The 16,544-nt window shown below is 37.2% G+C and overlaps 1 protein-coding gene across 1 annotated transcript in view; it reads left to right on the forward strand.

Annotated features, from left to right (window-relative positions):
* LOC141432829 (serine/threonine-protein phosphatase 2A 56 kDa regulatory subunit gamma isoform-like) overlaps positions 1 to 16,544 on the forward strand; it is a 60,480-nt gene that overhangs the window by 116 nt on the left and 43,820 nt on the right. Inside the window, 1 exon segment of the mRNA XM_074094619.1 lies at positions 249 to 302. Coding sequence (XP_073950720.1) covers positions 249 to 302 — 54 coding nt within the window.

Genomic DNA, 16,544 nt, shown 5'->3' on the forward strand with positions numbered 1-16,544 from the left:
TAAAAACCATATAGAAGATTAATAGAAAAAAGTGTCTACCAGAAGTTTTCAACTGGACGCATATAAAATATAAAATTTGTTTATCGGCATTTTTGCTACGCTCTTCTTACACGGAACGTAAGTATGTACATGCCATGTCAGTCGGTTCGTTGGTGGTACGCGATTCTGCATAACATAAGTTTATAAATTCATTTTGTGGCCAAAATATCGGTGTGAAGTGCGAGTTTCAGTGAGAACTATTATTACAGGAGGAGATGAAGACGAAAACGGATAAAAACAAGAGTGGTGACAGCGATTCCGAGGTAAGTTTATAATGATAATCGCGAGCGGACTTCGCCAACGGTGAATATTTATCTTGCAATCATCCGTAGTCAATTTACAAGACAACTCTACTTCCTTGTTTTTATGCGTGATTCTAGTGACCATCAGAAACTTATCGTTGTGACTATTAGGCAATTTTATAACCATTAGTAATTAATTTCGACTACATAATTGCAGTTAATAATAATATCATATATATCATTCATATACAATTCGTGACGAGACGATAAGTGGGAAATGTATTTTTAGAAGAATAATTCCTTCATGCTAAGATTTTGTGCTAATTATGTATGAATGTTTAAATAATTATCTGGTTATAGTGCTTTTAATTTAAAATGGGACCAGTAGGTAGCTACAACATCAATCTTTCATGATACTGATGTTATGGCGTGTATTTTGTTATTAGGTAGCTAAATACTCCTACTTTTGTAGTATACACAAAACAGGAATATAGCTATGCAGTAAAAGAGTATGCCTTGAGTGAAGCTACAACTGTCTCCTAATTGATTTAAACGTTGATTAGAATTAGAATTTATTTTATTTGTTGCTACTCTCATAGTTTGTGTATACAGATCTCCCTCGCATAGAAACACTCGACCTTTTTTTAATTCACTAAACTTGCTTCTAGTTATTTATTATTAAAGAAGCAGCTACACAATGGTATAAATGACTCAAAAGTTTTTTGTTTTGAGATACCACCTTTAGCCTTATGATGGCAGTATAACACTGTTTCTGTATTTGAACAAAATAAACAAAGACAGCATCACAGTTCAGTCACGTAAAATACCAGCTACTTATCAGAGATTGGTCAGCCTTTAATATTTATGAACATACAAAAGAATTGTGTAAATCTTCCATAGAATATAAATTGTACAAGTATCTCAAAGTTGGTCAATTGTATTTTGTTTCTTTTCTTTTGTACAATAAAGAGAGATACATACATACAATATGACAAAACAGATTAAAAAGTACAAGTAGCAAAATAGATTAAAAAGGAATTAAAATTTAATTTAGTCTCTAATGCCATATCCAGAGAGTGAGAGAGGAGTGAGTTAGGTACGTCATAAAAATGAAAATTTATTTATTTCAATATTCCAGAGGCATGCAAGAAGGTTAGAGACCTCCTGATAGGTATAGGAATATATGTGTGACTGGCGATTAAGGGGCTGTTTCACCATCCATTGATTAGTTTTAACTGGCGGTTAGGTGTGATGCAGTCTCTATTTGTTTTGTTCAAATAGACGGAGATGGCATTGGTTAACGCTAATCAATGGATGGTGGAACAGCCCCTTAGTGTACTCGAGCCTTGCTTAATATAAAAATCAAATCATAAAAGCCTTTATTGCTTAACCTGTCCTCTCCCAGAGGCACAAATTTGTGCCCAAAATCCTTTGATCCTGTTATCCTGGGAGATGACAGATTAAAAGAGATTATACCTACAATACTTTATAACTTTTTACATGAATTACTAATTTCACACTCAGCATGTTTCTCTTAATAATATAAAATTTAAATAAAGTATCAACACCATGCTAACATTGCCACACTTGTCACTATGACCTTCATAAAAAAATTTAGGTATGTATAAAATGGTTGCCATTTTGTATCAAAAATGTGACAGTTACAATGAAAGGGGACACTTCATATGAATTTCAGTCTTGTTTCACTCCAACTCTGCAAATGTAATGCAGAGATTAATTAAAGGCACCTCCTGTGATGTGTGCTTTGTAGACACAGTGGATTATTAAAAATATTCAGTTGTTTTTCCTACTTAAGTGTGACCACAACCAGGTGTAGTTGTAATACCATGTCTAATTGGTTTCAAGTAACTTGGCCCAAAAATTCCTCTTATTACCTTGATTAAGATGTGTTGTTTGTATCAAAACACGTGTTCAATTAGACTGATTGACACTTATAAATGATACTTTAGTTGCAATCTAATACCTTTAAAACAAGCAATATATTTCGGGGATCTAGGAAACGGCTCCAACAATTTTGATGAAATTTGGTATGTAGGGGTTTTCAGGGGTGAAAAATCGATTGTTATCGAGTTTTAGCCCGAGCAAAGCTGAGCAAAGCTCGGTCGCCCAGGTACTTAGTTACTTATAACATTATCTTATGAAGCACCTTCTCTCTGGTTAGCTCTAAAAACACCATCTGAGGCTAACACAGTCCATGATTATTTATTTATGCAACATAAACCTTTAAGGAGCATTTAGTTAAAAAGGTTTATTGAAAATTAACTTTCGTAAATAGTGGTTTTCTCTTGTTCTCTGGCAAGAAATTATATATTACAACTTTGCATCCTGAATTTATCTTTTTTTCTGATTCCAATCAGCATAAAACTGCGGGGTTTTAGTAGGTATTCATTTTTTAAATCACTCACTTGAAATTACCATTTGAAAGTGGTAGCAAATCTGTGTATTGCTATATAATTAAAGCTAAACTAGAGATGTGCGTATTTACGTTACCAGGTTTTGATCAACCAGGTACCGTCCCGATATACTTGCAAGACTTAAAAGTATTTTTCCATTAAAGTATACTGTCCCTTCAAAGTAAGTACTACTACGTCGAACTCGAAAATTATATCTTATATTCATACTTATAAGGTTCAGATTGTGCTTATACATGAAATAAAATACTTTCAAAGTATTTTACGTCTTGATTGGAATATTTTGAATCTTATCTGTGTAACAACAAGGTTTAATTTAAACTTGCAAGGAAGCAAGTATTCGACTCGTTGCGTTGGACACAAAATACTTTGAAAGTATTTTGATACCTGGTTTCTGCACCTGGTATGAGAAGGTGGACGTACTTTTAAACCCTTATACGCGATTTTTCAAGTATAACCCATCCCTAAGCAAAACGATATGTTATTGTCTTGTTAACGCCACGCATTCGCTGCATCACTTGTCGTCTGGCATCCACATTGGTATCATTCCATTCCGAGCCCAGTGCCAAATACATAAAGCGCAAATCAGTACGACAGCAGCGCACTTAACTCTAGTATTATTGTTCACTGTATGTAAACACGGGGATTTGGCACCGTCAATGATTTCTCCGTAGTAAATGACGACGGTTTATGAAAACGCACGCGTTTGCCGTTGCCGATGCCGAAAAACGCCGGTGCGGTTCTATATTTATAAGTTTGATAGCCGAAATCCATGTGTGCGTGTGACGTCATTTGTTTTGTGCAGTTGGCAAGGCTGGCTGGAATTTTTTTTGTAATTATTTGGAAGGCCGAGCCTCCGCGCCTTATTGCATAATAGTATTTTTTTTATGCAACTGTATCGTAATAGGGGTCCTTAAAACACGAGTGTGGGTTTATGATTCATAATAGGGTCACATGAGTGTTTTAAGGCCTAATCCATATATTAAATCCTGTATCATGTGTTCAAGAACCATTGAGCGACCAGCATTAACTCTTACTAGGTAGGTATGTCTGCCCCACGAGCTGCGCCCGCTGCGTGCGCGACGACCTGCTGCTGCACGTGGTCGCCCCGGTGCTGTAATGATGTATGAAATCTCAATACGATACAGATTTCTGTATCGTAATGTACAGCCGTGCTCATAATAGAATCCAATGTCGTAATGCTGGTCATTACCTATGGTTTTTGAACGCATAATTGAGGATTTACTATATGGGTGTAGATAAAGTTGCATTGTACCACGGATACGATACGCTATAATTATATCCTTTAACTCTTACAAACAGTACTCTTAGTGTAAGTTTTCGGTTACAAAATACGTCTCGATTGCGTTCGCGCTAAAATCTCAATTTGTATGGAAAAAGGAACATCGCAAACGTTCCGCCAGATTCGCTGTTCGTGTTTCCATACAAATTGAGATTTTAAAACGAACGCGATCGAGACGTATTTTGTAACCGAAAACTTACACTAAGGGATTGTTTTTTGAAGGTTTATTGTATTTTTTATTTCGACTCCAAATTTGTTACTTTTACGGGTATCCCGCTTGTGCTGCTGCTTAAGTCCCATAGTAGAAATAAGCAGCCTGAGATATGTATGCATAGGAAAAAATCGTGTCTCGATTCCAGTCCAGCAGTGGTTATAGCACGCAGCACGGATTGCTGAGGACCTGGGTTCGATTCCCAGTGCTGGTCTCTTTTTCTGGTTTTTCTGTGCATCCATGTATCAGGTATTTTCGATATGGTTACACTAAGGGTACAGGTGATACATTGAGAGCGATAATGGCCATTGTTTTAAAATCCTAAAATCGTGGCAAATTTTTGACACTCACGGTCTTTCTAAATCCACCACACCATCTATACAAGTCGTTTACCATGGTTGATACATGAAACATTCGAATTTAGGTTTTTTAATGAATACCTTTCTCTTTAGCGTCCAAAGCTTGTGTTGGACACCCTCCAGTAGTAATGAGGCAGAAGACAGTAGAGAGAATTGATGAAGGCCGGTAGTACTTACATATTTGCAGAAATATATTAGCATGAAAGGTCAACTAACGTCATCTCATCATTACTTGATTCAGGCGCGTGCGCGGCGCAGTGCAATGTTGATAAAACGAATAAAACATGCGAGAGCTGTCGTATTACACGCGTATTGGTGTCTTTGTTTTTGGTGCAAAATCACAAAAGTATACACCTTCTCTGTAGAATGAAATGTGCGCTAAATGTCAGATTCTGTACCACGTGTTGGTCTGTATTCACTGCCGCGCGGCCGCGCGGTACTATGTGACACTGACTGGTTTAAGTCAAACTCGACGTTGACAAAAAATCCAAGTTAGGTTAGGATGTTTTTATTAACATACATCTACATATTCTTCATCTGAATCTCAATGGTACCTACATCTATATCTTATTGCTCCGTAATAAAACATTTCTTGCCATCATTCATCATTATCAGCCTTAAAACGCCAATGAACGACAACTTGCTATTATACTCGCATCTACTGATTGTCCGCAACTCTCACGCACGATGGTATCAGTGCGCCTAGTGAGAGGTCTGCCAACATTGCGTCTTCCAGTTGGCATAGTGGTCGCCCGCCACTCGACATCCTTTTGCTCCTAACTTGTTTTCTGTTCTTCAAGCGTGGTGGCCTGCCCATTACCGCTTCAATTTACACAATTCTCTGAGCTATGTTGATGACTTCATTTCTTCCACGTATTTCCATATTCAGGATTCTATCGTACAAAAAACTCCCAGGATAGCTCCCCTTATACCTCGTTGCGTGGACCCATCATTAATATCAATTAATTAAGTTGTTCGCAACAATCCTCATCTGACATATTGCCAATTAATAGGCCCTGTATCATGCTGTCCTCTGACCTTCGTACCGCGTGTTTGAAACATCGCTCCTTTCCTATAGTACAAACGATATCGTTCGGTATGATAAGTGATCTCACTCGATTATTTCTAAACTATAGGTATACAAGATATCGAAAAACTGGTCCTGAATGTGCTTCGCGTCGCGAGCACTATCAAACGGGAGCGCCAAAGTTCGCATACTCTTCGCTAGTCATACCGTAATTTTTTATCCGAATCCTTTTATTTCTTAGTTTAGGTTTGGTTTATAACAAACAATCATCTGGATTCAGAGAAAAAAAGTATGTGACAAACGAAATTTTTTGTTGCTGTTTATCTCACTACCTATATTTATTTTGGACGTACGGGATTCTGTAAAGAGAGTTTATTATTATTATACCTATATTTATGTATGTATGTATTCGTAGATGTATTGCTGTTACGTTTAAATTTTCTGATCTACTTTTGATGCACCACCTGTTGTAAACTAGTCCTTCCTTCTTTCTGTAAAAAAGGTTGCCTGGAAGAGATCGCTCTTAAGCGATAAGGCCGCCTATTGCTCACCTTGTAATTTTTTTTCTCTGTGTATCTGTTTTCTGTATCGCTTACTATGTCTGGTGTACAATAAAGAGTCTTTGTATTGTATTGTATTGTATTGATCATTCTGACAAACATTACATTCGGACTCTCAATAAGTATGCGAGCCGATATGGACCCCTATCAAACGGTATCAATAATAGGTTACAGAATACATTTAGTACAGCCAGAGATATTATTTTATTATTTAATTAAATAATAAACTTATAATAAACTCGTAAATTTATTTAAAATTATTTATGGAAAACATTGGTTTTAGGCTTTACTTGCTATGGTATTGTCAACAGATGAAGGCCATGTGGCTGTACTAAATGTATGGAAGCTGGAAACATTGAATTTTCTGATAGATCCAGTTTATTCTGTAGCCTATTATTGTGAAGAACTTTCAGGATCAGTAACCAGTTTTTCGATATATTGTATAGTTTAGAAAATAATCGAGTGAGATCACTTATCATTTCCAATTTTCCACCTTTCTTTAATTTATCTGTACGTTCCTGTGTAGGTTCAGATTTTTATTTGAAAGATCATAATATATTTTTATCATAATCCCATTAAAATTCCGTCAAGATACGAGAAATTAAGGCTCACTATTGTTGCATCGCTGTAACGGTATCAAAGTTAATGTCGGCTCGAGCGCCTCAAACCAGATTCTTAGTGTCAGGACAGGTAAAATATAAAAAAAACGAATGTTTTACTTTCGGACGGAATACCTATCACTACTAACACATACTGCGTCGTAATTGAACCGTCCCTCGGACAACAAGTCCTAACGAACTAATTCATCTAAACTTGGAAACTCGTGGACGCAATCGATACATCAAATAAGGATTCCAATAACTACTCGATTTTCCACTCGTGTTGATATTACTCTTTGCAGACGTTGCCATTTTAGGATGTTTGTCAATTAACTTAATTTCCATGTGGTATCGAATTGTTTCATTGTGATTTCAAGGAATGTTTTTGAGTTTTATCAACCATTTCAACTGTAAAAAAGAGGTCCTGTTTAGCAATGTTTCGCTATATTACATAACCGATAAGACCGCTCCAGTTCCATTAATTTACATTAACTTTCTGAGGACATGCGAAGTTATCCATGACTCTTACTTGTCAGATACGAACTGAGCCTCTTTATTTTTTTGTTTCAAGGATCCAATAACCGGGAAGTATCTTGCAAAAGTTAGGCAAAAGAGAGGTCAAACAAAACCGTCTATTTCACTTTGCATAGGTAGGGGCTTCCAAACTAAAACTGAACAAATCTTCGAGAGCATACTCCACTACTTGAACATCCACTGACAAAATCTCAAAAATATGCCCACAACACTAGTGTGCTCCGAAAGTTTCTAATTAGGCCAAATACAAATATCGAATTAGGCCATGCCAGGTTTAGAACCTACTGATCTTTACTATAAAACTAAAGGTGCACTCAGCAAAGAAATTTCTGTATTTTTTTTGTTCTCGTTCAAAGCAACGATAGTTGCTTCTAATTGGTCGATATGAAAGATAGTAACGTCTTAAAGACAGACATGAAATTTTTCTAATGAAATAAAGATCTTAAGTTCCATATCAATTCCGTACAGTCTCATGCATCAATATCTGCCACAACGGATCGTGCAAAAATATCCGACATACAGAGTTGTATCATACATACATGCATACATAAAATCACGCCTCTTTCCCAACGGGGTAGGCAGACTACATCCTTCCACTTGCTACGATTCTGGCATACAGCTCTCGCTTCCTCTACATTCATTAATCTTTTCATGCATGCACGTCGGTTTAGAGTACTCCTGACCCGATCTTTATTACAGAGCTGTATCAGATACCTATTTATGCACGCTTTGTGTCAGATATCGGTGCTGCGCTGCAATATAGTGTCACATCGGTTCCGTAGATCCAAGGACCTATCCTTCCACATAGGAGTAGTCTGGCTTACGTCAACCTTCACGTTACGACCTAATAAAGCTGGCGGTTTTCACCGGTGAATCTAGCAGTCTGCACTTTTTCAAATATAAACACATCTAATAATATCCTGCCGCTTTGTTTGGCCCCTATTTCATGTGGGTGCGTACTACTGACGTTGATTGCGCTCGCGCAGTCATCTGGTCTATTTAAAGTGTAGAAAATTTGGAAGATTGCAACATTTGCAACGAAATCCGCAATTGCAAGGTGAAGCTATTTAATGTGGTTGGAATGGTACAGTTTTGTGTGTCTCAACTCAATAGCCTAAGCAATTTAGGAAAAGTTCAAAACCCTCGATATTGCTGTACCGATTTTAATGAGGTTAACTAGGAACCATCTTAATTAAAGTAACTTTCGATTTTAAAAAAAAACTGCATCACAACCGGTCCACCCGCTTAGGAGTTAAGATGCTTGATAGACACACATAGACTGTTATGTTTCGGCGTGGAGAGTAAGACAGCCGGTGAAATTACTGGCACTTGAGGTATCCCATCTTAGGCCTCTAGGGTGGCAACGCATCTGCGATACCTTTGGTGTTGCAGATGTTTATGGGCGGTGGTGATCTCTTACCATCAGGAGACCCATTTGCTCGTTTGCCATCCAGTCAATAAAAAAAAAATAGAGGTCAAACTAATAAAACCCTCTTTTTGGGTAGAGGGTTAAAAGCAAATCTATCTGGGCGTTTTCAGAAAAAGTTATTGAAACGACTTTTTTTTAGATTTGGATGAAATTTCGTTTTCCTACTCAGAATCAGGAGCACTTTCGATTGTAATAGGAGAAAAAATGTGTCTTAAGATTTTTTATTTCATTACGGTTACCGCTTTCATACATGTTCTGTGGCGGTAGTCTAATGGATAACACACAATTATGTGAAAGACCTGGGACACTATTTTTCTTCTATTAAACAATCGAAGGTGCTCCTGATTCTGAATAGTAAAACGAAGTTTTATCCAAATCTAAAAAAAGTCGTTTCAATCACTTTTTCTGAAAACGCCCATATGCGACATCATAATCTCCTGCTTATATACATCCCACTGCTGGGCACAAGCCTCTTCTCAGAATGGGAGGGCTTAAGCTGTAGTTTCCATACGGGCCCAGTGTAGAGGAATAAGAACTCTACACACACCATTAAACTCTGGTACACCATTGCATCTGGTAGCATGGTGTACGGTTGTGTTGCTCTGAAGATGAGCTCTGGTTGAGTTCGAAACGCGTCAGTGTAGTGTGGTGGGGGTGATAGATGGGTTTGTGTGATTTATGTTGTTCTTACAGTGTGGAGGCGGAGGACCTGCATGAACACGCATATCTTGCTTTAACTTGGCTATCATAAGGTCGCGGGAGAGCAAAGAAATTATTTTAGTTCATTTAGACCATTGAATTACTTGGCAGGTGTGTAAACAGGTTTCTATACTTTCTATGCGATATTTTCCTTGACCGAAAATCGCTCGTGGTAAATTTGAAATGTAGCTTTACATATCTGAAAAGTCACATTTCGATCCAAGACCTGATACGACTAGACGCAGCATCTTACGATGGGATCTCGGTCTGTTTCTCAGAGGAACACCGATATTACATTGTTAAAATTACGTTTGCTTGCTGTTGGCGCTAATAGAATAGGTGCAAAGTAAAAATCAGTTGTGTGCTAAAAGTTTGCATCAGAATTTAAATTTAGAGGAGACTCGTGTATGATGTCAGATTAAATGCGCATAAATATCAGGGATATTTGAAACCTCAGTTTTCTTGTTGTATTAGGTAACCTACTCACCATGTGTGATGCATTCAGTGTCGTCCATAAATTGTGTGAGACATTTATGGGAAGAGAAGAGGGGTTAGATAGAATGAACCTCAATTGTGTGAGGCATTTAGGGACGTTAGAGGGGGTTGGGATGAACCTCACTTAAACTCACGTTGGGAAGTGGGGGTCTCGGAAAACATCACGTATTTTTTTCTCAGGATCAGTATGCTGTTAAAATTGCAAGAACTGATGGCTAAGTAGTAAAACATGTTTCTTAACTCTTTTCCAGCCCCCGCGAATTTAGGCACGCTACCACAAAATGAATCATAGTTTTATATTGTTTACCTACGAGGGTTTAATTTAAAAACGAATAAAATTTTAATGACTTCAATTGATTTTTTACCCGTCTGCCCGAAGGAGGGTTATATTTTTAGAGCGTATGTATGTATGTACTTTAGTCCATTTCTTTGGTCTGTCCTTGCTGTAGCCTAAACGGCTGGACGGATTTTAACATATGAGGTATTATTGGAGCCGTCAAAACTGTTGGAGTGACATGGAAAAATATGGCGGAGGAATGAAAAAAAAAATGTATTGTAACAATATGGGTATCAAATAAAAGCTAATAAATAGCCCATCCTAAATATATACGGGTTACAATACTTTTAATGCACCATTTTCACAGAAATCTCAAAAAATTATAAAATAAAACATTTAATTTTTAAAATCAAAAAACCCAACTGCCTTAAAAACTAAAAGGAAGAAAATAAGTCTAGTGGTCTAGAACTCTGTTAAGTAGCTAATTTTTGAGCTGGTCACGATTTAAATGGATCCCGACTGTTAAACTTTAAATTAGCTAGTTAACAGAGTCTGTCCGCTAGTGCTGAGTCTGAGTTCTAGACCGCTAGACTTATTTTCTTCCTTTTAGTTTTTACGGCAGTCGGGTTTTTGATTTTAAAAATTTTGCAGGTGGTAGCACCTTGTGCAAGGTCCGCCCGGATTGCTACCACCATCTTGCTCGCTAATCCTGCCGTGAAGCAGCAGTGCTGTTCGGCGCGGAGAGTAAGACAGCCTGTGAAATTACTGGCACTTGAGGTATCCCATCTTCCTCTAGTTTGGCAACGCATCTGCAATACCCCTGGTGTTGCAGATGTTTATGGGCGGTGGTGATCTCTTATCATCAGGAGACCCACTTGTTCGTTTGCCATCCAGTCGAATAAAAAAAATGTGAGTATTTTTCATTTTTTTGATATTTCTGTGAAACTGATACATTAAAAGTATTGTAACCCATATATATTAAGCAAGTCGGGTTTTTTGGTTTTTAAATTTTTTTTTTACCATATTTTAAATTTAACAAAATCGTATATTTGTGAATATTTATGTCGTCTCTAACATACACTAAGTATGCCTGGAAAAGTGTTAACTGAAATACACCCAGTCAATCAGGGATTTACAATACAATACAAATAGCTTTTTTTTAATCTTACGTAAGATTAAGAGGGAAGCTTCACGAAATATATTATCTTGGAAGATAGAGTACCGACAAATCACCAAAATCGCTTCACCTGATTAATGAATGCCCCCTTTCTTACAAGTTCAATCATAGAGGTTCAATATAGAAAAGTTGCATATGTTAGATATAGCTCTCATGACTGTTCTACTCCATGGTATCGATATAGGTAACAATTAGGCTGAATAATGCCTTAATTATTCTCATTACTGTACCGCATGTTTACAATTTGTTTTGTGTGCCAAAGTTAATAAATAAATAAAGAAAAGTTTGAGCCTACTTGGCCTGATTCAGATCAAATAGATTTGGTGATAATTTACCTACAGCTATAACGACTATCTTGCTGGATATGTCGTTTACCTTTACTTGCCCGAATTTCACTTGCCATACCAACGTTTGCCATAAAATATATAGAACCGTGCTGTTTTCAGGATTTTTTTAAATGTCATCTGATAGAATGCAGTAGGTAGGTTAGGTTAGTTTAATATCAACTCTGAAGAAACTACTATTTCAGAAATAAATTACTTTATGGCAAATGAAAATTCTAGAGAACGATACATTCGAGCATATGAAATTCGGGCAAACGATAGAGAACCCTGGATATGTATCGGTACAAGTGCCTCTTGAATAGAAGAGTACTACAAGAGTTAGTGAGAACGTATGAAAATGAAATTTTAAAAGAAAACAAAACTCTAAAGGGAAAATAATATTTTACGTTCATACATAATAGATAAGGAGTTCAAGCTTACTTAGGTACTTCAAGAATGTGCCAGCTACAAGGAAGTGGCAGTTGCCCCATCATTTAATTTGTACTCTTTATTGTCTTACTCCAGTGCTTTTAATACTCCGTGGTAGATAAAAGAGATAGGTAATATAGCTCTGTCACTGTCCTATAGACTGATTAAGAGTTTGTGCAAACTGGGCTGCAAAGTCAATTAACGGATAATGCTCTAGGGATCAAGTTCCTTAAGTTACTCGAGGAAATACGGAAAATGACGCTACGCCTCTAACCTTGTAGGGTATATGACTGTTTTATTATGTTAAGAAACTTCGTGTCTTCAATTTGACATGTTTTTGTGACAAACCAGGGTACCTATTGCCTAACGTTTTCTGACGCTCGCGATCGCAATCAAATGACAGATTTCGCAAACAAAAACTGTCATTTCAATGCGATCGCGAGCGCCAGAAACGTTAGGCAATACGGCTTCTGTTCGTTGTGTCTGTTTTAATGAGGAAAATAAGTTATAGAACGGACTATGCCTCATAGAACGTAGGTATCAGTAGGTACGTAATTTGCTGGTCATATCTGTTTAGTATGATATACGATGTTATATCGATACTATTGTAGGCACTGTTAATATACCTACTTATATGTAGGTTAACTTTGTTTGTGTCTTTGACATAAAATTTTTCACGGGTGATCTTCATGCAACGTAAATGAAGAAGAACGTAAACGTTGTAATTCTTGGGAACTGCTATGTTAATTTAGTGAAATCGCGATAATTATTTAGGGGCTGTTTCACCATCCATTGATTAGTGTTAACTGACGGTTAAGTGTGATGCCGTCTCTATTTGTTTTGTTCGAATAGACGGAGACGGCATCACATTTAACCGTCAGTTAACACTAATCAATGGATGGTGAAACAGCCCCTTAATCTTCTGCCAAATCTAATGGATCGCAAGAGCAAAATCGCAGGTTAAATTGTTAGTATAATACAAATGGAATCCGGCTGACACAAACAGGCTCAGCTTAATAAGCCTTCCTTAAAGGTTCAGGTCTTAAAGGCCCTTCCTTAAAAGGTTCAACTTTGAGAAAAAAAACAAATCAGAATCCTGGTTATATATATGAAGCATTCAAAGCATTCTTACGAAACGCACACCCGATTTCATTATGACTCATTCAATCGAATGTTTATCTTGTAGAGAAAGTTCTTGTGTTTTGCCCAAACAAGGAAAGTGATAGGTCTCGCCGGCTAGGCACTGGCTGGGACACTTTTACAAACCAAGACTAAAACGTTGACTTTTAGTGTAAAACTTTAAACTTCCGTGCATTTGCAGACGGGTCGTATTGATTTTCGGAATGTGCTGGTTATAGCGTAGTCTATTTGTGTCCTGGACTGAATTTTTCAAGAAAATGTTGATGTCTGCGTCGTCAGCTGCCAATTTTAGCGGTCGTACGCTGTCCATCATCTTCAGAAAGGTTCAGGTGAGTTTATAATAAACACCCTATAAATCTAACACAATATGTTTGCTAAAGAAACTATTTAGCTAGCTATTTAAAAAGCTTACTCGTGAGTTTTATTTTGTCGGAGGGATTTTGAGCTAGATTTTATTGACGGCCTGTCCTTTTCCGACCTTTTTCTGCGAGAATTGTTGCAATGGTTCTGAATTTCAATGGAAAGTCCTACTTTTCTAAAAGTTTCCTTAGGCATTCGTGCGTTTTAAAAAGGTCCCAATGGTAAGTCTAACCCTTTGAGTACTGGTCGTTAGAATTGATCCGGGTAAGACCGTGTCACCAATACCTAAACGCAAAAGAAGATATTTAAGCTCTTGCTTGAAAAAAAATCCCTTCCAATATTTAAAATATCTTACAAACTACTGTCCAGCCAGTATGGTTTTGATCGTTGTAATTTATAATGCCCATGCTAACGGTTCCCGCTTGGCGTCATCGCGCCGTCTGCCGCCTCCGATTTGCATATGCAACGGCACATGACCTGATCGCATCAACATAGTTCTGGATTTCCGAGACCAGAGCCTTTGATTCCGGTGAATATTTAAAAAATAAATCGTGTGTTTGAAATTGCCGCGAATCTGAGTTTCATTTAATTGCTGTAAATAGTGTTGTGGGACAGCGATCTGATCAATCGATATACATACATAATACCTACTATCGATTGTCTCATTACGGATGAGATATAAGATGAGAGACAGCATAGATCGTGATTCCGACCAATACTACTACGGTTTTACTTATCTTCGGGTACATTAGAATGACGTCATAGACGCGAAAGTGCTATATTACAGTAAACTACATCTTTATATATTAGTATGTTATAATATAAACGTACAATGATAGTATTGTTTTGTGATAAAATTAATGAGGAATAGAAACATTTATATTCAAGTAAGATTAGGGTTCGGTTGGATACGTAATTACGTATGCGAGATAGGCTTATTTTTAAATTTAAGGGCCGGCAACGCACCTGTGATACCCCTCGTGTTGACAGGTGTCCATGGGCAGCGGTGATTGCTTCCCATCAGGTGACCCACATGCTCGCTTGCACTCTCTTATATAAAAAAAAATTAATGCAAGACGCTAATTTTAATTATGTGTCGTATTATTTAAGACTTAAATAATACGATACATAGTTAAAAGTTAACTCTTACTGAAATTTTTATTTGACACATGAGAGATTTTTTTAACCCACTTTGTTGCGTTGACACCCCACCACCCAAATGAGAGTTTTGTGACGTACAATATTGCTAGATGGCGCCATTAACGAGACGTCTGTTTGGCGTTATCTTGCTTGAGATTCGTACCGTCTTCTCACCGTCTAACTTGCTATATTCTACCTGCCGAACACCTGATAATTCATGCTCTTACGGCAAATTACATGGGAGCATGAATTATCAGGCCATGTATTTTTGTTGTGTATTATGGGTTGATAATTATTAGAGACTATTTGGTTTGTTCTCGAGTCTTGTGTGTTCAACATGTATTTAAGTATTTACTTATTTATCGGTTTATAGTATTTTATGCAACTGTATCGTAAGGGGTCCTTATAACACGAGTGTGGGTTTATGAAACGAGGCGTAGCCGAATTTCATAATAGGGTCACATGAGTGTTTTAAGGCCTATATACGTACAGTTGCATACAATATTTTATCTATATCCATACATTAAATTCTCTATCATGTGAACCATTGAGAATGACCTGCATTAACGAGAACTAGGTAGGTACGTCTGCCCCACGAACTACGACCTGCTGCTGCACGTGGTCGCGGCGTGCCCCCCCCCCCCCCGTGCTGTAATGATGTACGATACAGCCGTGTTCATAATAGAATCCAATGCCGTAATGCTGGTCATTACCTATGGTTTTTGAACGCATAATTGAGGATTTACTATATGGGTGTAGATAAAGTATGTTTATCTGTTGTTTAGCACCCATATTACAAGCTTTACTTAGTTTGGGGCTAGGTCAATTGGTGTAATTAATTTGTCCTAAGATATTATCATTAAATAAATTATTGAAAATATTAAGAACATCACCGAAAATCAAGTAAATGTTGTACATCTATGTAAAATTAAAAGTAAATGTTCTACATCTATGTAAAATAGAAGATGCTTATTATTGAAAACATGTCACTCCAATTTAAAAACAGCGACCTTCTCAATACCCGTACAAATATATCGAGGCGTCTCAATACTTTACAAAACTAGCGCTGTATTCAGTTATGTTAATTTACTTAGTTCTTTGTAAGGAGCTCTTACGAAACCTATTGTTTTTAAAAACTTGCTACAAAGCAATCGTATAAGTCAATAATATAAACATATCGGTTACACTATAATACAAGTTACAACCATACCGTATTCATACCATATTCTTCGTAATTCCGACCTCTGGTTTTAAGGCGGAAACATACATGCTAAAATGCGACGCCACGCCACGTCGTCCGAAGCATGCTTCTATCTGCAACTGCAGGGCTACTACGAAACTCGAAGTTCGTATCGTACCGTCCCTCTCGCTCTCGTATAGTAAAAGTGTCAGAGGGACCGCACGACACGAACTTCGACTTTCGTAGTAGCCCTGCTGACTACGAGTAGAATAAAATAAGTATACTTATGGTGCTGACTAGTACAGTCACCAGCACCAATATCTGACACAACAAGCGTGCATAAATATCTGATACGACTTTTCTAGGGTATGTCAGATGTTTATTCTTGCCTTGACACTGGAATGTCTGTTATATATAATAAATTATTATAGATTAAGTTTGATTGATTGTAAAACTACAGTGTTGATTAATTTCTCTATGTTTTTAAGTGTAAGACTGCGTAATAAATAAGAATCATTTAGATTTTCTAGGACCTAGGGTGCTTTTATTTTAAATTAGCAGTTGCCCGCGACTCCGACCGCGTAGAATT

The sequence above is a fragment of the Choristoneura fumiferana genome, chromosome 11, assembly GCF_025370935.1.
Source record: "Choristoneura fumiferana chromosome 11, NRCan_CFum_1, whole genome shotgun sequence".
In the NCBI taxonomy this organism is placed as follows: domain Eukaryota; kingdom Metazoa; phylum Arthropoda; class Insecta; order Lepidoptera; family Tortricidae; genus Choristoneura; species Choristoneura fumiferana.